The sequence below is a fragment of the Corvus brachyrhynchos genome, unplaced genomic scaffold (genome assembly GCF_000691975.1).
Source record: "Corvus brachyrhynchos isolate BGI_N302 unplaced genomic scaffold, ASM69197v1 scaffold91, whole genome shotgun sequence".
Lineage (NCBI taxonomy): Eukaryota > Metazoa > Chordata > Aves > Passeriformes > Corvidae > Corvus > Corvus brachyrhynchos.
In genome coordinates this window covers 580,246-603,916 of record NW_008236442.1, presented here as the reverse complement: position 1 = coordinate 603,916, position 23,671 = coordinate 580,246, and the positions used below count along the sequence as shown (strand labels likewise).

Sequence of the window (23,671 nt, the reverse complement as noted above, 5' to 3'; positions counted from 1 at the left end):
AATGCAGATTTTCCAGCAGATTGTTCCTGAAGACCACTTTTCTTCTCCCCACAAAGCAATTTCTGCCTGAAATATTCTTGAGCAGTGTTAAGCATCACACAGATATGGTACCCAGAGAGGTCTGGATGGTACATAGGTAGTTTTCAGAAGTGCATGGCATCCCAAGCCCTTGGCATGCTATCTTAGAACAGTGAGAAGTAGATTGTCTCTTTCAGGGGACTTCCTCTGTGCAAGGACAAGTGCTTTTTCACATTAGGGAGTTGACTCAGACAGGTCCACAAAAGGCTCCAAATGCTAATCACCAGTCCAACCACAACATTCTGCAGTATCATAGGGAAATAAAGACAGGAAAAAGACTGGGAAATGGCAGATGGAAAAAAATAAAAGAAGGTGGACAAAACTTTAAGACAGTATTTGTACTGAAGAATTCACCACTAGAAAAATTGTCTAGTTGAAAAACTAATCTGCAAACAAGACTGGGGATTTCTGACACAAAATGACAGCTAATTTAGTATTTATGTCCTAAATTTGCCAGCTGACTACACAGCTCTCCACAAAACTAAAAATTGTCCTCTCCCAATCCTCTGAGATCATATCCTGCACCACAGACCAGACACCCATTTTATCACATACAGTATTGAACTCAGGCATTATATGAGACATAATAATTTTTAGAAGGGTATTCAAATGATTAAACAGTTAAGAAATGACAATACCCCCATGAGCTGCCTTCGTGTCCTCCCCCTTCATCAGCTGTGTGACCAGAGAGCACCCAGGAGGCCAGTGCAGAAACGCACTTAGAAAGCTCTTTAATTGCAAATCATAACTGGATAAGTCTTAGTTTAACTCAGCACAAATGTTTTCCACGCTTCCTTGTCCCATCATCCTGGTGTCCCTGGAGAACAGCGAAGGCAATGGTGAAACCTTATTTGTGATGATACTTGGCCCTGTGACACTTGGTAGCTAATTCTCTCCTGGTGACCTCTGACAGGGCCACAGGCACTAGACCTTCCCCTCCTGCTTGAATCAATACTCACAACAGCTGCCTTGGATACAGTCAGCACTTTTACAGATGACTGAATGGGTTTACTCATCAGTATTTTCTACTGCAAGAGAACAAGCTCCTTGGTTATATGTACTACCACTCAGAACTTTAATGTCTTCAGGCAAAAATATGGTAGACATACCTCTAGGTGGTATCTTAAAATGGTTTAAAGATGAGGCGCAGCTTTAAAAACCAAAGGAAAGCCTGACATACTCATTTTCTTCTCCCTGAGCCAACATTTATGTAATGCAACATTCATAACAAAGGCTAGAAAATTACAGAGGAAAACAAAGACATGCCTTTTCCAATCAAATAATACCTCAGGCACTTCCTATAAGATGTGTGCTTCCAACACCCAAAACATCATGTAATATTAAAAAGGAGACTTAAAACTTCTCATAAAAGAAACCTGGATTTAAGCAAGTGAAGAGCTGTTCTGCAATCACAAGAGCCACAGCAATCACTGACAATTGCCTCTTACTAGAGAGGAGCTTTTAGTAGCACCTCCAAGATCTCAAAATTTGGCATACTTGATATTATCATTTCAGGACATGAATTCCCTTTGGGATGATGAATCTTAGCAAAAGAATGAATAAAAACAGGGTCACACACTGGGAGGTTAAAATGCAGGTAATTTTAAATGTGAAGTGTATTGGATTGGAAACAGTGTTATAAGAAAACCAAAACAGAGATGATCCAACCTAGGAGAGGACAACAGAAACAGAGAGACAGCAGTCTCTTTGGAATATTTACATAAATGTCCCTAATTACTCCCACCTAATTACTCTCAAAACAGAAGAGCTCTGCTATTGCCTTTACAAAAAATATTCTTTCCTTCCTCCAAATGGGATATCAGAACATTCAATTGACAGATACTTTAGGTATCCCAAGCCTCAGCCTGAGATCTAACACAGAAGTCTTGCAAAAATTTAGGCCCAGCTTGTTCCTCAGTTTTGATGTCCCTGCCCATCTTCAGGAAGAAATGCCAGTTTGTTAAATGTAATTAAATACTCAGTGGGAAGCTTCATCTTTCTCAACAAACGTGTCCATGTGCACCTGGACTAAAGCTGCATGGGAGAACTAGAAAGAATTCCCAACAGTGCTGGACATAATTCATGTTTAGCTTATTTGGGGCCAAGATAAATATTAAAAGAGGGATTATTTCCTTTCTCTCCTAATCACTGAGTATTTGGAAGGTGGGCTTTTTTCACTGGCCACTTCAGTAAGAAACAGCTACTTTCTTGAATTTTAGTGCCAAGGAAATACACATTTATTAAACAAAAAGGATTCAAAGTATGAGGCATATCAGGAAAGTTACCACAATGTCTACTAACAGGCTTCTAATTACATGGAAGAGTCAAGAATTGAAAAATCATAAAGTAACAGACATAGAAGAGATTTTCCCTTTAAAAAAATCAGTTGAAATTATGTTGAAAATTAGAAACAGAAAACTAGAAACTGCTTTCATTCTCATGACAAACTCTTTTGCACTAGGCACACACTCAGGCAAAGAAACCATTGCTTTCCTGTTGTCTTAATCACTGTGTAGAAACAGCTACTAATCACTGGGGCAGAACGTTTTGGTTCAAGGCAAAAGTTCATTGCAGATAAGCAAAACAGGAGAAATTCAGCCAACCTGTGTTAATTATTAGAGCCCTTAACACCAGATAAAGTTTAATGTATTTTCTATTTATGGACTGTTCTCTTTAGTTGCACTACTTCTAAAGCTTAAACCTGTATTTTTAAAGCTCTTGATAACCTTTCAGTGTTGATAAATGTGGGACTGGGGAAAAGGAGAAAAAAACCCCATGAGAACTGCAGTTCCCATCTTAGGAAAAGCGTGTTTCTTAATGTATGAAGAAATGTGCCTGGATGCACAAGGCACTTGCTCAGAAGCAGATATGTAATGAAACATAAGCTCTTGGCTCTGCATTTCCTTTTCTTGAAGCTCAGGAAGGGCCATGGCTGCTCTGGCAGACACAGTGTCCTGGAGGAACACAGCAGATGTCTGCTTCCAGGTGAGCTGTTCAGCCCGGGCACCTCTAAGCAATCCACATCCATTTTCCTCCGGCTGTATTCATGCATTTCATTTCCGTGTTCTGATGTGATCTTTGGTGGTGCTTTGGCTGCCATCAGACTGTGAGCTTCGGAGAAGAAAAGACAGGAGCCATTCACCATCACCATGGCCAGCCAGACACATTCAGGTGTGCAGCAAAGGGAGATTCCAGTAGGGGCTGAGGTCCTGCCGTTAGACCCACCCCAACTATTTTCATCTCTGCTCATATCTGGGAAATGTAGTAACAAGTTCCTGCTTTATTCTAGTGCTTTAATTCAAGGACTTTTGTGAGCTAAAAATGTTTAAAATGCAGACTAAACAGCAGAGTATTTTGCCACTATTTCTGGTAGTTTTGTCCCAGACATTTGGTTTCAGATCTGTGATTTCCTTTCGAGAACACACAAGTGTGAAATACTTGTTGATCTGTTTATTCATTTGCCTCCTGGCTGATCGTAGCCATTTTGACAGAATGGATAAATTGACTTGCTCCTTGTTGGTTTTTTTTTTGTTGTTTTTTTTTTTTTCCCCACATGCTTCTCTATCAGCCTGGAATCACTGCCCCAGCTATCACTCCTACACCCTCATTTTACATTCTGCACCCTCCTTTTAGAGGCTTGCTAAGACAATTTCACACAATACCCAGGTTGTCTGAAATGCCACAAACAAACTCTTGCTACAGCAGCTTCTGCAACTCCATCTGCCAGATGAAAACAATACATAATATTTAGAGAAATTATTTTTGAACAATTCAAACCCAATGAACACTTTACATCACTCTTTATAACACAGGGTATATCTGACAACTGCACTTGGTTTCTTGAGGCAGGACTTAGCCATTTATCTACAACACATCTCAGCAAATCTTCTATTTTTCCAAAGCATGAACAAACACCGCAATTTGGAAAGGGGACAACTCTTGATCATCCTCATTGAGGAAATGGTAAAGGTAACAGCTTCAAGTGATCAGGCAAAAGCCTGTAACATCAGCAGAAGATTTTCAGTGTAAAGTAATTTCAGCAGGCTAACAAATGGGTCGTTTTTCTCCAACACGTGTAGCACAACAGTGCATTAATTGATGTGTCCTTTATTGCAAAACATACTGTCTCCCTTCAGAGAGGGAGGACTGGAGCAATGGGATGCAGCATTACCAGGAAAAAGCCGAATAATGCAAACTTGGCACCACATAGTAGCTAAATGTTGATTCATGGAAATCATAAGACATTCAAGGGGACAGGTCCCAGGCTCGAAATTACGCTCCACTCTTGTCTTGCCCCCGTGTGATTATAGCAAGTTTGCATAGAATTTGCTGCTCACTCTTCTAATTGGATTCCTGCAAAGGGCACTTTGCTGTGCCATGAGCTTGTCACTTTATATCCTGCTTTAACTCCAAACCACTCAATTAATATTAAATTCTATTTATTATAAAAGCATTTGTTTCTACCCACACAATGCTATCAGCAGACATCTCATTAATATTTATTTCTCAAAATGGCCCACTGATGCTAAGATCTCAGACACAGCTAGTAACTTTAAAAGGGGAAAATACATGAAGCCAAGAAGGTCAAGACAGAACATGAATTGTAACAGAAAGCATTCAACTCATAGGTATTTAACTCATTCTTTGCAGAAAGCTCAGAAAATACAGAAAGGTTGGTGGAGAGCAATGACAATGTTAATGTTAATCCAGTCACCAGAATGAAATAAGGAGTGAGGTTGACAATACATCTCTCCCTGGGATGGGAAGTTGCTGTATCTGGCACACCAAGGGAAAAAACGCTTATCCCCTGCCTCTTTTCCCCAAAGAGGTGAGCTGCCTACTTTCCAGGTTTATAAAAGACAAACAAAACCCAAACCAGGAAATTGAGAACTGTGGACAACCTTAAACCCCGGGCTAAGGTTAAAGTCCCTTTTCCTCAGAATCCTGTTCTGTGCTCATCACACAGGAAACTAGCACAGCCTGTACCAGCTTTACAGTGCAGAAGCCCCACTGGACTCAACACTCACTGTCCAGGGAGTGAAGGAGGAGAGGGCTGCAGATGGGTTTAAGTGCTTCAAAAATGCTGGTGTAAAGCTCAGGGATTCCCTTGCACAGTTGCAGCACAAGAAAGTATTGATAAGGAAGGAGGAACCAAGTGCAAGCTCAGACCCTACAGACAGCACTGCAACTCACTGAAATCACAGTCTCACTAACACACAGACTTTTCATTGCCCCATGGGCCCAGCTGCAGCTTGGGTTCTCTCAAAGGCTGGTGAAGTGTGATCACTTCTCCTGTGCTCAGCAGTGCCCAGCTGTTTCTCATGCAGAAAGATCCTGAGAGTGACATTACACAGCCAGACACAGGGAGATGAAGCAGCTGCTGAGAATGTGTATCAAATGCAATGATTTCTTCTCTTCCGCTCTCTTATTCTGTGCACTTGGAATAAAATTAAGCTGCAGGGACAACAGGTCTCTTTCTACTAGTCTCCACCTGTATCTTTAAGCTATACAACAGGGAACTTGTTTCCCGTAGCTCTGTGGCTAACAAAACCAGGGATGCTGAACTCCCACCTTCTGCTATCACAAAGACCTCAACTAATTCCCTGCAGCACATCAGCACTGCTTTTGAAAAGGTCCAGGCCCTGCAAAAAAACAGACGGAAACTATACTTATGGACTTTTAATGATGTCAAGCATTTCCTCACAGAGATGCCAATATGAATCTTTCTTTTTCCCATCAATTCTTTTATTAATCAGAGCACACACAGCAACTCCCTGTGTGGCACCACTCAGGGCTCACCCTATCAACATAAAACCTTCCAAAATTATCACCTCGGGTTTGCTACTGGGATAACAATGCTTTTATACTGAAAATTAAGGAGATGAATTCACATAGCCTTGGCAAATCAATATGCAATAGCAGACACCAACTCCAATATTATTTCACTGCCGCTTTTCTTCCCACAGATTCTTCCCACATTCACTACACGGTATTGCTCAGTAAACCAGAGAAAGGAGAACGGACTCCTGTTGTACTGCTGTCACCTTTGTGCTTTTGCTTTCAGGGCTCTCTTCTTCCAGATTTTGAAGTACAAGCATATTTTGGAAGCACAGCAAAGCCAAAGCTGCAGGCTCCAGCTCTGACAGCCCCTCTAGGTCCCCCCATCCTTGTCTCCACCATCACATTATATGGAACAGAAAATTCCTGATCACCCATTTTCCTCAAGCTGTTTGGGTGAGGACATGAGTCAAATTATTCCCTCAAAGAGCTGAACTGGCATTTTTACCATCAAGACTGTGGAGCAGTTGTGAAGTGCCCAACCACTTCTGAAGAGCCATCAGGGACCTGGACTCAGCTCCTTATTCACAGATGACGATCATTACCATAAGCAGAAGAAAAAGGCTTCTGCCCTCCTGACTGCAGCCAAGTGCTCCACAGAAGTTGGCTTTGCAGTGATAAATGTCACGTTTACAATGGGTTTTGCAACGCGAAAGTCCATAATTTGCTTTCCAGGGACCTGTGCTTGATTATCAGGAGAGTCAGAAGCATTCACTGAAGTCTAATGAATAGAATTAACACATCATTTAAACAGGGAGTAATATGTATGCAAATGAGAAAAAGTTAAAAATAAGAGTTCAAGCCATAATTTCAGAAAACGTAGACTGTGTCCTTATGAAATATGGATGTTTCAATTCACCTCGTATCTTTACATCTATGTTAACTGCTTTGCATGTGAACAATAGGGTCCATCAAGCCCACTTTGATTTTTATATTTGAACTTGGACTTACAAAATGGATTATATTGAAACATGAATAATATATATGCTAATTAAAGACAGCATTTAATGATACGAATAAAGACGAAGACCAACACAGGCTAATTTCCATTTGCAAATTTCCTAATTTTTATATTTTCCTTTAGAAAGCAGAAACTTTATTTCCATAGTCTCAGGAAAAATAAGACAATCTTTTCTGTGCTCAAATTGTTTTAAAAATCTTTTCATCTCTTTTATTCTTTAGGATTGATCTCCACAGAGATACAATTGCTTTGCCTAGATAGATCCAGTATTAAATAGCACCCAAGTCAAACTATGGTGATTTGTGCACGCAAGTGGTGGGCTTTAATTACTAATTAGTATTAATTTTTTATAATAAGGAATTATTGCTAATAAAGTTTAAAAATGCCTCAATACCATAATCATGTTCAGAATACGTGTGGCAGATGTAAACCAAGTAAATGTCCTTGGTGCTTGTTAAGCTGTTCATCATTCTCTCCCTTCCCCTCCAGGTTCCCAAAATTAGAACAAGGACACAGGACAATTGTACAGTTGTAGGGAGACAAGGTAGTAGCAGAAAACATGACTTCAACTTCCGTCATGCAAGACCTACAGAAAAGCTTGATGAAGAATAAATAGGTTGCAGGAAAAGCCCTTTTAAGTTAAAAGGCTTGTTTCTACCTAAAAGTGAGGAAAGTAGTGAAAACCAGTTCATTCATACGAGTATGAAGCCTGTAATGAGTATCATGGCCAGGAGAATATTGTTTTGCTGTTGTCCAAACGTTGGTTCTGTGGATAAAGTCCAGACTCAGCCTTAACTGACTAAACCAGCATTTGCAGTTTGCTCTTCTGAGCCTGCAAAGCAAACCCATTTACTCCCTGATTGAAACAGCACAATGAATGCTTCAAAAATAAGGAGTTGTATCAATGGGCAGACACTTACCATTTTGGTAACATTTATGTTCCAAGCTTTTATTGAAAAGCAAAACAAAACCCAACACAACAAACTGAAATAATAAGGCAGGTATGAGCATTGCATCTTCCCAGCTTTCACTTCATGTCTGCAACACCAGTTGCTGTTACTGATGAACACTGAAATTTAGGAAACTTTTAAGATTCTGGAGAGTAAATGATCATCATTTTGAGTGATGATGTGGTTCCTACAAAATGTGAGGAATTTTACCAGCACTCACTGGAAGCTTTCTGACAGTGGTTAAAAAATGGCTGTGGAGAGTGAATGACTGTGCAGAAATCCATCCATTTAACTGATAATTTGATCAGAAAGAAAACATAAAGCAAATTTGGACCTTCAGGGAATAGAACATTTGTCATTAATGAGAAATGTTTTGATTTTATGATATATTTCTTTTTTTAACATTAACAATATTTTTACAATTCAAATTTGACTTATTTCTACTACTTTATAAATGTTGATTTGTAGGACATTCAAAAAGGTTTTGTTCTTTTTTGGAAAAGACAGGGTTTCCAAAACATGAAACAACCCACCAATCAATACCCAGACACGCTGCCTATGCCTGTTTCAGCTTAAAACTTGGAACTCAAATGTATTTTAACCTGTAAGTCAATAGAGTAAAACACATGCTGTTTATAGCAACAGAGGAACTGTTTTCTTTTAAACCAACCAACTCAGCGTTCTACAATAAACGGAATGAATTAATGTACTTGCAACATTTGTAATAGCAGCACAACATGTTGTGCATTCACAGGCCTTGTTTTTCCCCAAATTGCACAGGTTTTAAGAACAGTAAAATGAAGTTCACCCTGCTTGTTATTGTTTTACTGGTTTGCTGATTCCCAGTATTTATCCAAGCAGCTAAGGTTGCCAAATTGATTTAATATTCTTATCCTATAATTTAACACTCAAACTACATCCTGCTGTAAAATAGCTGGTGCTAATGTTAGTCCAAATGCTGCTGTGGGACTTAGGACAGGATAGGGTCTTTCAATAGCTATATTTCATGGTTACAAGGAGAGAAAAAAAATATAATTTATCTGGTTGCTGTGGTTAATTCACAGTTTCACAGCAGAGGTATACTGTTCCCTCAGGGTACATCTAGCTGTATTATAGGATATTTCATTCACAGTTTGTCTGAGACATTGCTCTAGCTCTGAACCTGACAATTCATGAGAGTGAATCTACTCCAGACATACCTGTATACATTTTAACACGTATGCTCACATACTAAGAATATCATAGAAAATATTAAACTAGCAAGAGATCAATTGACAATGAGTAAGCAAACTGTTTCTTTGAGCTGGGAAGGGGAACAGAAAAAGAGTGCATCCATTTTCTTAATAGATTCTTCTTTTCATACAGTGATTTAATTTCACAAAAAGCATTTGTGAAATTTGTTTCTCTTTTAAAATATCTCAGAGCTTTAAAAGTCAGAGTTCAAAAATTTTAAAGCTGTATAAGAGTTTCTTGTACAGTAACTTACAAGAGACCTAGCAGATGAGTAGGAGATGCCAATGGTACTTGGCATCCTCTACCACTGTAGTTACGAGAAAAACCACACTCCTCATGGCATATTATTTCTGAGCACTTACAAACCCATTGTTAATGGAGCTTAATTAGAATATTTTGATATTTAAAAAAAAATTTGTTCAAATGTATACACTGCAAACTATTGAGCCAGTAACTGCACAGATAAAATCTTGCTTTTTTTTCAGACCTCACCATTACAGCAGCACTGGGGAAGGCATTTCCAGAGGAAAAAATATGTCTGCAATTAATCCATTTAATTAATTCCACAGAGACAAAACAGAAAGATCATTGCAGCTGTGCAGATCCCTCCTTGCCTGACCTCAGCTGCCCTTGCCCCTTCTCTTTTGCTCTCTCTGCAGAAGAAGGTATTCTTGGAAATGTTGGGGAAATTCTGCTACACCTCTAAACAAAGCACTGAGGAGGGGTGTCAACAGCAGTTTTCCAACTTGCTGCCAAGACTTTTGCATAAACTTCACCCCCTTAGGATGGCCTGTGGGCAGAGTACAGCATGAATGTCTCAGCTCTTATGGGACACATCATATAGCAAATCAAAAATAAAAATTATCCTTTTTTTTTTTGTTTGGGAGTTTTCAAGGTCACCAACATGATATTTTGAATTCTAGTCTTCCACACCTGAAGCACATATTGTCCTGTTGTTTGACTCATGATTGCATGCTTGACATTCTTTCAAAATCTTTCGAAATAAAGGTGATGCGTATCTAGGCTCCCACTGAGTTCAGTGGCCACATCCATAAAGTGCCTGCAGAAAGATGTTCACACAACAGACCCACATGCTACATTTAAGAGTGACAGTTCTCATTTAAAGGTACTGTTAAAAGCAGTCACAACCCAGCAGGCACCAGGATTGCCAGCACTGAGATGGGTGGTTTCACCATTCCCTAATTCTTTTGCATGAAAATACTTCCATATAACAGTCCCTGCAGTGATGTCTTGATTCAACAACCTTGGGCGCTTGCTCCCAGGGTCTTTGCCCTTGGCACCAGGGATGGCCTCATGCTGGCACTCCCTACTGCCTACAAGGCAGCATTGACACATGCAATACACGTGGTGCCTTAGGTAACACAAAACAGGGCAACAAACCTCAGCTACACCAACCCCTTCTCCTCTGTTTTGTTTTTAAACCTGAAACAATTGTTGTACTCAAGTCTCCCCTACTCTTAGGCTCCCTACTGTAGGAGAACAGATGGAACAAAACTCCAAGCAGATTTTTTTCCACAAACCTGTGGGTCTCCTGATGCAGTACCAGCCTTTGCATTTTCTCTCCTGTCCATCTGTATCTACCTTTCCTTCTCCCTCTAAAGCCAGCTCCCTCCCTTGCTCCTCCTCCCAACTCTCAGATGTGCTCTTTTATCAGCTTCACATTATTCACTTTAAAAATGATGCATTTACACTGTGTCTTTCAGACTTCTAGCCTGTGATTTACAGGACAATTTATCACACTGTACCATCCCTCCTCTTCTCTCATGCTTCCATGTGTACTTTAAAGCTGGCACTGCAGAGCTGTGGAGAACAGGCCTGGAAGCTCCCGTGTGGGATCAGACTCATTTCGTGCTCCTGAATGGAGCTTCTTAATCTTGTCTGAAACCTAGAAATTATGGAAATTCTGTATTTGCTTTTTATTTACAGGACAGCTGAGAGGAGAACACTGATTCATGAAATTCAGATGAAGGCTTGCCACGTGGGGCACAGGAAGAAGCTGGCTTCAAATATCTGGCAAGAACAAACTCAATCCTGCAATTACATACTCTTGAGAACCCATTTAAGATGATCCAGGTTCTTCAGTCATGTGGACTCAAATTTACAATGGCAAAATCTGTTGTAGCTGGTAGAAGTTACTCAGGAGTCACTCTGTTAACACCAATGGGATGGCTCAGGTTTAAACCTGAAGCAAAATCTAGACAATCCTATTTCCTTAAAATGGGACATTCCTGGGTCAGAATGTTCTTATTGATTTTGGTCCTGATGCTCTATAATCAGAATTAAAAGTACTATTTTCTGAGCTTTGCCAATATCCTGATAGTTCTGGAAATCACCACTGATCTGCATTTAAGCTTGGCAAATACCTGTTTCCTTTCTCAAGACAAAATATGTCGGTTTGTAAAGTGGCAAGTCACTATTGGCCTCACCAGAAAGGAAATGGGATCTTGCAGAATTCTGTTTCACGACAAAAAATTAAACCTAATGTTAATTAAAAAAGAGTAAAAGTAACAGGCATATAAGGAGAGAACATGCCCCTTTCCACAGTCAAGCTCTTAACAGATCATCCAGCATGCTTAAAAAGCAACTCTCCATCTGCAAATCTCTCTCTTTTTTGTCTAATGAGCCTGAGTTAGTCTGTTCAAAGGCCCAAATGGGCATCTCGGAGCCAATTCAGCAGCAGGGGGGGTCTGTTACGACAACAACGACAACTCCTGTGATTTCTGAAAGGCCCTAAAGTAGCCATTTGGGAAATGGTTATGGACCAAGAAGTTGGGGAGGGACGGTTGCAGGTGTATGTCCTGGGTTCCCCTGCCTCAGCCCTGCCCACACGGAGCCAGCCCCATGACCCACCAGCCTTGGCAACAGCTGGGCTCAGCTCTGCTGCAGGAGGAGACGATAAAACCCCTTGAGCCAACACCACGAAGCACAGCAAGCAGCACACTCTGGTTTGGTCTTGGGATCTACCTGTGGGCTCTGTCCCTTGCCCCAGGCTGTCCTGCTGGATGAAACAGCACAGATGCTGCCAGAGAAGTTTTCATATTGATTTTCCTCATAAAGGAAGAATGATGAGCACTGAAGTATGGTACCAACAGCCAGAACAAGCAACCAGCGGCTGCCCTGAGCATCCGGCTTGAAAGCGAGGGCCTGATGTCAGCACAAAGGATGAGCCTGGGTCCCAGAGTGGGAGAAGAGGGAGCTGATCACAGGCCTGCTCCCTTTTAATGGAAACAAGCAGCATTTTGACATACTGAACACAGAAGGGTCCAAGATTCAGTACCTTTACCTCTGGAACTGGCAAAATCACACACAACCTGGATCTTCTGCAATAAGAGCTGAAGTGCTTTTCCTGCTGTCTCAGTTTTGGAGACAAAACTTCAGGAGGAAACACTCCAGAATGAGTGTCTCTTCCAAAGGGAAAAGGGCCTCCCCTTTTCCTCCACCAATAAGACAAGTGGGTCACAGCAAGTGAAAGTGGGAAAAACCAAACTGTTTATTAACACCAAACAAACGAGGGTAGAACAAAAAAACCCCTCAAAATACAACAAATTCCCGGAGAGGGAACAGACACACGGCTCGGACCAGCGGGGCCGCCCCCGCAGGCTCCCCGGACGGGCGAGGAGGGAAGGGAGGCAGTGAGGCAAAGGGAAGGAAAAGGAAGAAAAGAAAAACCAACAGAACCTTTTCCCAGCTAGCCGGAACACAAAAGAAACCCAAAAAAAGCAGCACAGCGCTCCCAGCGCCCTCCCTGCCGAGCCCCAGAGCCCCCGAGCCGCTGGGCCCGGCCGTTAAACGGCCCCGCACTCGGCCCCGCGGCCCCGGCCCCGGGCCCATCGCAAAGGCACAGCGGCCTCGGGCATTGAGCGGACGGTCAAGGAATAAAGCGGCTTCATTGCATCACCCCAGGACACCTGCATTGCCTGGGTTGAGAGCGGGAGATCAGAGGACTCCAAATCAGGCTAGGCTGCATCCCACTTACCAGACAGTGATCTGCCCTGTACCCATCCCTCATCTTATGAGACCAGATGTGGCTATTCCCAGAGGAAAACAAAGGCATGCCTTGTTCAGTATGAGCAAGGCACAGCTGGACACTAAAAAAGCTGTAAGAAGTTTCAGGTATGACACTCACCTCCACGTTTTCCCTCATCTCCCTGGGGTGTTGCCTGTCTCCAGGCTTAGGGAAGTCTCTTGCCCTTGTCAGTTCTCCTCACTGTCTGTGGTGACACAAGCTCTGGGGCACTGCCATCCCCAAGATGAGCGCAAGCGCCTGGATGTGCTCCTCAAGCATCACCAAGGACAGTGTTGGAGCGAGCATCCCCATCCACCTTTCTCATTCCTCCCCCATGCTGCTCCCTCAGTTATGCTAGTACAGCTCTGTCCTGTTACTACATGGACCAGACTAGGAGCTAATCTGGTTTAAATCAGGACATGAAAACGCCTCTTTTTTTTTTTTTTTTTTTTTAAACATAGATTATTTTGCAATCCAGCTCCTCACATGGTTGTACAAACATCTGCAATGGGGTCACAGAGGGCAGAACAAGGGCAGGGAGAGGACCCTGCCTGAACTGCTGCTGCTGAAATAAATACTCATGCAACTGCACCCGAGACATTCTTAAAATTAACACCCAGGGTCTCAGAAAGTGTTACCACTCGGCGTCCTCCAGGGGGTGAGGAAATGAGCAGAATCACCAACATTTCAGAGTATGCTGAAAGCTTTTATCATTCTAAGCAAACAATTTTACAGTGGTCTGTAAATTTGCAATGTTCCTTTTCCAATCAGTATAGTAGATGAGCAACACATTGTAAACTCATAAAATAAAACCTAGAAATAGGTTCAAATAACGATTTCAGCACTTTTTACAACCTGGTACAGGCAGAAGTTATTCTTTTTTCTCTCAATTAAGTTTTAACACTCTCTTAGCTAAGGAGCTGTGCAAGCTCCTCAGAATCTAACACCAAAAGGTAGTTTTCCAAGGCAGGATTATTAGACATGGTAAATATGAGGGTTCTTTACGTTGCAGCTTTCGTTTCTATATTACAAATTGATTTAGAAATACAGCTGACCAACCTTCTTCAGTTCTATTGCACCAGTGTCAGAACTCAGATGCTGAAATATTGAACACCTGAGCTTGCTCTCAGTGAGATCTTTGCCACTAAGTTCAACAACAATCCTCTCAACCTGTAAATGACTTGGCTGGAGGTCACACAGAAATCAGTGACCAAGGCAGAAAAAAGAACACATCTCCTGGTGCTCAGTGTAATTTCTTGTGCACAGAAAGGCACTGCCAGAGCAGTACAAGGCTCTGTCATAGGACTTGTCCCAAGGATTCTGTTCAATTTGACAGGATGCTTAATAAAACCTAAGAAAACGCTAATGTCTACTAAATTCTATAGGGTTTTGCCTAAGGAAAATTAAAGACATCTTTTTCCCAAGCTGTCTCATATATGCACACAACTCCAAAACAAGCCATACAAGCTTGCTTGCTTTTTGAAAGGCAGCAGCTGTGTTGTTCCAAGAATCCCCCCTGAATGTAAACGTATTAGCACTGTATAAACAGCTTGATTTAATAAGAAATGCAGTACAATATTCCCACTTTGTCTTTGGGATCACGATGTTGATAGTGGCAATAATTCAAGGTGAATTATGGTATATGTTCAAAAGAAAGAAAAAGAAAACTCTCCAGCTATAGTCGTGAATGAATTTCTTCCTCTTAGCTGAAAATGAGAAATGGCTATAATTTAGTACCCATTTAAAAGTTGCTGTTGGCTAAACTCTAAAATCTTAATTGCTTATTAATATTCTCTGCTTATTTTTTCCCTTTGAATCCACAGTTTACAGGACTGTAGTGTCTAGATTAAAAATCAGAATGAAAAAAAACCAGCGGAAGGTTACCACACCCTCCTAAAATACATTCCCCCCAAATTACAGAATTTACTGTGTATCAAAGTATTTCAGTTGATTTCAGTCACCCTCCTGCACCTCTGTGAAGATGAAAGTGACACTGACCTTGGGTTTACCCTCAAGTGTCAATACTCAGGACTTTTTCAATTTGCTACAGAATATAGTGGAAGTTCCAGAAAAGACAAGTTTCAAGCCATACTATAGCTCAGCATACTATAGGAACTCGTTGCAAAAAACTGAAGTCACACTCAATCCCTAAATAGTTTGGAGGTCACTACCAAACACACTTTGCAGTTCTCAGAGCTCGTAGCAAAGGCTGTGAGGGTAACAGTGGCAAAGACTGCAGAAAATCCAAGTCAGATTTTAAACTGACCTTGAAGATCTGCAGATGGATCTCATGATACTGAGTCTGGGTATAAAATCACAGATGCAAAACAAATGCCCAGAAATGCAAAAATAATGTATTTGGGAAACAGCACCTCACCCCGCCCACGTTTTATGGGCTCTAGATGAGCTAGCAGTGCTCCAGTGAAGGTCCTAAAATCCCAGTGTACAGTTTTCAGGAATATTTAGTTGTTGTCCGTACAGCACACAATTTCAGGAACCAGTATGAAAGGAAAGAAAGCAGACAAAGAAGCACCACTGTGCCACTGCAGAAGTGAATGGTGAATCCGTATGGTGAGTAAAACAAGGATCTGGTCTCCTCACCTTTTCTGTCTGCTAAGACTCAAATTCTCAACTTGATGCTAAAAGAAATCAGTTTAAGCACTAGAAGTCTTGGGAGCAACAGTCCCCTTCATCATGCCCATGACAGCTCACGGATCAGCCAGGCCAGCTTTTCCTCAAGAGGAATCAAAGATACACAGAAGCAAATTGAAACTACAGCATCATTGTCCCTCCTGCCCAGGGAGCCCAACTACCAATAGGGCCCAGTGGATATCATGGCTCATGGTCACCCTGTGATTGTACTCTCCTCATTCTTCTGGGATAAAAAGCAGTACAATTTTTGCAGCTTCATTATGCTGACCTAGTTTACCTTCCACTCTACCAACTTAAAATCACACAGCCCTCTATGTGCAGCAGTGCCATTAAAAGTGCCGAATCCAGGAAACTTTAGTAGAAAGGTAATTCAGAGCTCTTCTTGCCTGCAAGTTCCCATCCCTTTTCGTTACTGAGATGGCCACCACACGGACAAGATGGAAGTGACCCTTTCTCTAGAACATTAGTCATATTCTTTCACCATTTGTCCAGGATTCACATGAAAGAGGAACTGAGAACAGCAAATTACCTCTGCAAATAAGTGAGTCTTGTTCAGAAATGGCACAGATCATTTCCAAATATATTCAGTTACAAGGAGTCTCTAAAACACAGCATGGAAGCTCAACAGATGGAAAAAGAAAATCTTCATCAAACAATGATTGTTTTTATCACTCTCCTTTTCAAATAAAGGGAACAGAAAATGAAGCTTCCTTACAAGAAGTCTTCTTCACAAAACTTATTTCTTTGCTGTATCGTGGAATGAGCCACAAAGAGACCAAACAAAGTTAATGCTTTGCCAAACCTTCACAAGCAACTTCTCTCACTCCTTATTTTGGTCCCTGGATAATAGGGCACTGATGCAATGGAAACAAGCAGAAGGCTTCTCTCTGCTTCATTGTTCCGCTTATGTCACCTCTGGTCTCAAATCATCTAATCCCACAAGTGCTCAAAAATGCAAAAGCAAAAATATCATTTGTTTTATCCTCAAAATGCATTGCCAAAGGGCAACTTACATCTCTTAGGGATAAATACTACTAATCCCTCATCCCAGTGTTTTGAGATATGCCATATCCTTCCAGGACTTGCCTGGTGTGAATGTGACCAAGTTTAGTACTTCAGATAAAGACAATGTATACTGAAAAACAGGACAATACAACGGGATCTTTAGAACCTTTCCAATTTCAGCTTTTGTGCATATACTACTGCAATTTTATTCACTGTCTTACTGCAATGATGTTAATTACTTACAAATGTTAATGGAAATTATTTTCACAAGACTATTGCCATCTACTTATTAATTCTTTCAAATGTTCTCAGCCTCAACAATTGGGCCAATTAATGGTCAGCAAAATGGGTGTACTGAAAAATAGCTTGGTATTTTTTTTAATGGATTCTGCAAATATAATGATCAATGGGCTGGTATTTCTCATCAAAGCTACTTTCCTCAGTCCCATCTAATCAGATTTTGAAATAATTCCTAAATACCTTGTATGTGGCTTATCCCCGGTTAATTTTAACTTCCAGACAAATGAGGTGCCTCTGGGTTCTGGTTCTGACACAAGCAGGTGCTGCAGGTTTTAGTTTAAATCAAATGGAGCGGGATTTGTTGATGTTAATCCTGATGTCCCACCAATGAACCAATGTCCACTGGTGTGAATGACAGTGTCTCTTTGTAAGAGGCAATCTTTACTTTCAAGACCTTGCAGGATACACTTCTGAACTCTTCACCAATGTTAAAGAACCCTGACTCAGAGCATTGCTGTGGAATGTGAAACAAGCTTACTCCACTTTCTTGAAGTACAGTCAAAGGAAGGAAAGAACTTAAGATTACACAGGAGGTTTGTGGCAAAGACACCCGTGAAACCAACGCGAGTCTCACTGGGATTTTCTCTCACAACCACCCTTCCTGAAGGCCAAGACAAAGATAATTTTTTATAGCTACTTCAGAGGGACTAATTGTGAAAATATTTCTCACCATTACAGCTGGCTCTACCATTGGTAGAGCTCTACCAAGCTCATTTTCATGACACAAAAATCAGTATTTAAGACAGGTGAATACTTAACAAACAAAGCTGTTCTAGCACCCAGAGAACTATCTAATGCATCTAACACTGTAACTTCTAATAAAATAAAAATACACAGGACCACATTAAAAACACTATCTGAAATGTCTTTCAAATCCTAATCAGTTTCCACTGATAAGGAAACAGGCTCACCTCCAGTAGACAAGCACAGCGATGAGAAGAATGAGGCACACGAAGGTCAGTGCTGAGACCACAATGAGTGGGATGATCCATTCCATTTTACCAGGAGAAGGTCTCGTGGCCATGCTGGAGCTGTTCTTGCCAGCTGTGTACATGTAAACACATAACAAAACCAATCATTGGGTGGAAAAAAGAACTACTGTACAGAAAAATGTGTAAACAAAACAAACAGCTTATCCCTTTTACATGCTATGAGTAAACTGAGCAGAGATCCTCTAACTGCAGGGTGGGACTCCATTTTCTCCAGTCTGAGACATGAGAGCACAGAAGTATGGTGTTTACTGCCACATATGGCTTGGATTTTACTACTGCCTGTAGTTACAGTCTCATAGACACTTTTAGGACTCTTTCATGCAAGTACCTATTATCAGATGTGGAGTACCCCACTGAGCCAATTCACCAGGGCAACTGAGTAAATGCTGTGCTCTGTCATCAGTATTTGTAGATAAACGCACTCTGTTTCTCAACGGTGCAGGACAGCCCTGTTTGCAAAGCTCAGTGTAATACTTCGCTTCAGAAATAAATCTCTTGGTAACTATCTTAAAATAAAAAATCCTCAACATGTTGGGTGTCATGTCACATCATTTGCAGAATTGTCACAATCTGGTGGGTTACTGCATACAAAAGCACATTTTAGCATATGGATTGTCAAGATGGGTGGATGAATGAATGGATAGGATGTGTTGTAACCAACAGAAGAAATCATTATTCCACAGTTTTTGAACAAAATTAAAGTTCGTCAATACCCTGAGATCTGGCTGAGTTAACTCCACTTTTTGCATGACATCTCATTAAAATTATTGTATCATATATAAGGTGAGTATCTGGAAGTTCGGCACGTACTGGAGCCAATGAGTATAGAAACTGCACCAGTGTATTTCAAAAGACACCTAATTTGTGCAAATTCATGTAGACTTGATAAATAAATTGATTTAGACAGAATGATAAAAGAAAAATGCAGAAGCAGATTCCACATCTTATTAATGTTTCCTAACAAACAGGCAGTGGTTGATCAATACCTGTCAACAGGACGTAATGGGAAAGGATTAGTATAAACAGCTTCAGATTTCAATGAGGATTGAAATACGCATACTTGACTTCGAAGCCTGTGTGAGTCTTTCCTTACCAACATGCTTCCTTGCCCTCGTTCAGTATTGTATTATCACCTGAAACTGCTGCAAATCCTACCAGAAGAACGGAATTGCCTTTTCACCATAGGCAGGCAAAACACAGATAATTGGAAGTCACCAGATGTCACATAATATGAAGTCATACTCTATTTTAATAGCATTTAGATTATACTACTCTGTAGGCAGGAGTAAAATTCAACTAAAGTGGAAGTAAAGGTTAATTGTAAATGCTTTTGCCTGACCGCTGAAAACAGAGCAAGGCTGCAGGCTGCTGCAAGCCCAGCAAGAAATCTTCCTAGTTTTGAGAACTAGGCTGATAGAGGTAATGCCCTTTAGCAAGCAGCCTAAATGAGGGGCTAATCAGAGGGATGTTTGGGGGAAGTGAGCATGAACTTTGATTGAACATCTTTGATTTCCTTGACTAGCAAAGAATAAGGAAAAGAGCAACTCCCAAATTAGAGCAAAGGCTTATTCTCTGTATCTGCCAAACTTACAAAATGCTAAGTCTTGAGGCATCAGTTATTACCAGTGCATTTCAAATAATTTAAGAGCATGAAAAAAGTAAGCCTGTGAGGTGTTACTAATCAGAATGGTAAAAGGGACAAAGAAAAAAACACATGATGTAATAAAACTTAGTAAGAGAGCCAAATAGTCCCACCACCTTATATCCATTAGGGTGTTGCTTCAGTTCTCTCCAATGACAGTATTCTGTTTAGTTTCACCTCCACATCTTTCAACACAAAACCATATGTTTCTGTTTGCATGGGAAGAAAATTCAATTCCATTGTAAGCAAAGCATGGGCTGGAGTCCCAATGCGCACTATTAAATTCTGCAGTGCTCACAATGCTCCTCTTAGTCAGTCTAGTGTGGAGAACACACTTATCTGCCCCTGACAACTCCCTGTACCACAGACACGAGGAGAAGAAAGTGCTCAGTATGCTGAGTGCCAGAATAGCAAATGCTATTCCCTAATGCTGATGGCTGGCCCCGAAATTCCAGTTGGGAACGGCCAAGCAGTGATGTGCTTCAGGAGAAAAGATATAGTTCCTGTGCTGGCTTTGAAGAAAAAGTCTAAGGTGTTTCCCACTGTTTAAGTAATGTGTTATGAGAGTTTAAACAAACCAGTGCCAATAAATATTGTACTAGCATGGCAACTGGGGCCAGAGGTAGAGCAGTGCAGCTGGAGAGCTGGTGTCTGTCTTGAGTGTCATGGCAGAAAAGCCTAATAAAAGCCAGCATGCTGGATAACTTGGAAAAAGATTAAATGAAAACACACACACAAAAAAGGACAGATCTGGGCCTCTATAGTTTCCTGCTCTCCTATATAACAAAATAGTATGAAATAAAAAAATAGTCACCATTTTATTCTTTTCCAAAGCAAGAATGTCAAGTCCTGGTAGTGTCAAGAGCATATCCTTGTAACAGTGCCCACCATAAGCTGAACTTGGTGGAGGATGGGGAAGCTTAGAAAACAGACTAGGAAACTCCATTTTTGCTAAGAAATGTAAACAGTTTCCAGTGGCATATGCCTTTGTTGAATTAATTCAGTTTGCCTTTTACTGGCTTGGAATTCATCCCAGTAGGAAGGAATAAAAATTATTACAGCATATCTGTTTCAGGAGATCCCACAAGATACAAGCCCTGGCACTACTAAATCTACTCCTGCATCTGGAAAAATATGTAACTTCTGTGAACCACCCATTTAGCAGTTCCACCCAGGCACTGGATGGATGAGCCCTGGCTCAGGGAGTATTGGATGGCACTGGGCAGCCAGGGATTCTCTGGCAGTGCAGTTCTTGTGCAAAGGTCAAGGTAAGAAAGAGGCATCTACAGTTTGTGAAATGTGCTTTTTTTGGTGTGTATTCTTGGTAATTGGTTCCTGAGAAAAGAAGCATGTTTATTTCCCTTAAGTAACACTGCTTGCTATAATAAGCAACCATAGGTGTACTATATAACCTATCTACTTTTATCATTCCTTGCCATTGCACAAATTGTCAGGACAAAGTTCTGTTTGTTGTACCATTTCAGATACCATTAACCAAAGAAAAGCCCTGCTGCTGAACTGCCTCAGACCACACGGTCTCCTAAGAGAAAGTCAACTTGCTTACCTTTCCCTTGAGTAAATGAAGTTACGAACTTATACAAAGGTCTTAATTAATTCTGGAAAATAATACTGGCCATATTATTAAATGATGAGAAGGCAAACCCATGTTTCTTAAAGAATTATTACATTTGATACAAGCCTGTGTCATTGTGCAGCTATTATCCCCTATTTCTTTAAGGCAGTCCTGCAGTAGTCACACTTACAGGCTGTGCACTACTAAGCATGGCTTTTCACTGCTCTGTAACAGATGCCAAACATATTTAATCCTATATCTGAAATTCATAGTTTGCAGGTATTAAATAATTCAATTCTTTTATTTTCAAGCCATTCTGCTGTTTGCTCCTGTAAGTTGCCATGCACATCTCTGAAGATATTTAAAAGCTGTCTGGACACAATCCTGATTAAAGTGCTCTAGGGAACCCTTCTAGAGCAAGGAGGCTAGACTAGCTGACTCCAGTGGTCCTTCCCAACCTTACAAACTCTGTGATTCTGTGTGAAAATGGCTGAAGTGCTACACGAAAATGCAGCTTAATAATCCTTGCTGTGGATGGAGAAGAATTACACAGATGTTTAATTATGCTAATGAGGTTATCCCTAAAAGGCTTTTGTAACCTTAGACCTGGCAAAGACTACTCTAAAACCCAATACTCAGTCTTTGTTAAAAGTATACATCACACTTGAAATTTAACCTGCACATCATGATCTCTCTGTCTCTACAAAGCCCTCTCGTGAGAGGAACTCAGCAGAGGTGGGTGAGCACTGAGGGATAGCAGGATCTGGCTGAAATTTGGATGAAGAGCCAAACCCACCTCTCTGTCCTCAGTCCCAGCTCACCACTCAGGCAAAAGCCCCAACCCCACAGCTATTACTTTGCTTACAACAGCCCAGTTAACTCCAGTAAAAAACAAAGGATCTGTTTAATTGTCTGGCACAACCAACCAAAATTCTGTGGGATAGTATCTGCTTTAGCCTGATTAAACCGAATCATCCTGGATTTCATCTTTTTCCCTTGCTCCTTTTCTTTCTTTTTCTCCCTCTTTTGGGAGAGTATAATTTAATTGCTGTTTTTCTGATTTTCAGGTTTCAGAGCCACAGACAATGCTGAGCAGCTGTGTGTGTAACAATTGCAGATCAAAGGTACAATTAGTCTAATGTGGGCACCAAAACAGAGAAAGGATGATCAGGAAAATGAAAGAGGAGAATGCAAGCAAGCATTCGGTGACAGAAGAAAATCATTAGCACTGGCCAATACCACAGACAAGAAGAGGCCAATGCCATTTGGAAAATAATGACATGGCCTCAGGAGAGGTGTGTGTGTGTGTATGTACGTGTGAAATAAGCACTAAAAGAAAATGAGCCTTGCTGTACTAATTGGCCTCGCACTTTCCCTGTAATTTCTCAGGAGTTGCCTGTTCTCCTCTAATCATGCACTCTCATGAGTACTTCCCCATTCAGTTATCTTCTTACAACTGCTAATTTAATGCTACATAATTAATTTTATAAATGTATATTGTTACGAAACAATTTTCTACTCTTTAAAATTATTAAACTTTCTACTCACAAAACCATTTTTGAAACCTTGACAGCTTTTTAAAACCTGCTTTTAAAAGATGCAAAAGAGAAAAGATGCAGGGAGAAAACATGCATCCAAAAATGTTTCTGCCCTCACATTGGGACAGAGTAAACTGCAGGGATGCTTTCTGCTCACTTTGGAAGCGGCCTTAACAGTCTTAGCTGTCCTGATGCTCAGGAATCCTTTCAGACACTTCTGGCAATGCCCTCTTGGCTTCAGTTGTCTTGATTTCAGGCTTACCTTGTTATGGAAAACCTTTAAGGCCCTTTCTCATGGGAACAAGTCTTGCTATGGCTGGAGTTTCACTGATCTCAACTCCTGGCATGAGTGAGGTCAGGTCTGTCTTTATGAATTGCAAATTTCCATGTTACTGGGGAGAACAATTAATCTGAAGCAACTAGTTTTAGGCTTTGTGCTAGTCTAATTCACCAGCTTGTGTCTTTCGTAACCTAGATCCAGCCTGAAGAAAAGCCCCTTCTGCATTCCAAAGTGTCTTCTCACAGGGTAGCACTCCCAACAGGCCTCCTTCCTAACACAAAGGTGATTAGGGCAAATGGCATGTTGAAAGCTGCCTGACAGGCATCTCAGACCATATTCAGTGGAAGTACTGGCCTTTGAGGATTTCCAGCTGAGGAGTAAGAAAAATAGCAGTGTATAAAAAAAAAAATCAGTACAACCTGTTGCAGGTTTCTCAGCTTCTGCATTGTTAATCTGATCTCTAACAGAACAGTTATGATCCACAGCATTACAGACTGGTCAGCATTTCTGTATCAAATGTTATTAAAGATTGGATTTAGCTTTGTTTTTTAAATTGGTTCTGAGCTGTAACTGAATGCACAATATCTACATTTTTGTGTTTC

The 23,671-nt window shown here is 40.9% G+C and overlaps 1 protein-coding gene across 1 annotated transcript in view; it reads right to left on the bottom strand.

Moving 5' to 3' along the window:
• PTPRG (protein tyrosine phosphatase, receptor type G) overlaps window positions 1-23,671 on the bottom strand; it is a gene marked incomplete at its 5' end in the record, with an annotated part of 316,509 nt that overhangs the window by 48,842 nt on the left and 243,996 nt on the right. Inside the window, one exon of the mRNA XM_017747149.1 lies at window positions 17,956-18,088. Coding sequence (XP_017602638.1) covers window positions 17,956-18,088 — 133 coding nt within the window. The remainder of the gene's footprint in view (window positions 1-17,955; window positions 18,089-23,671) is intronic.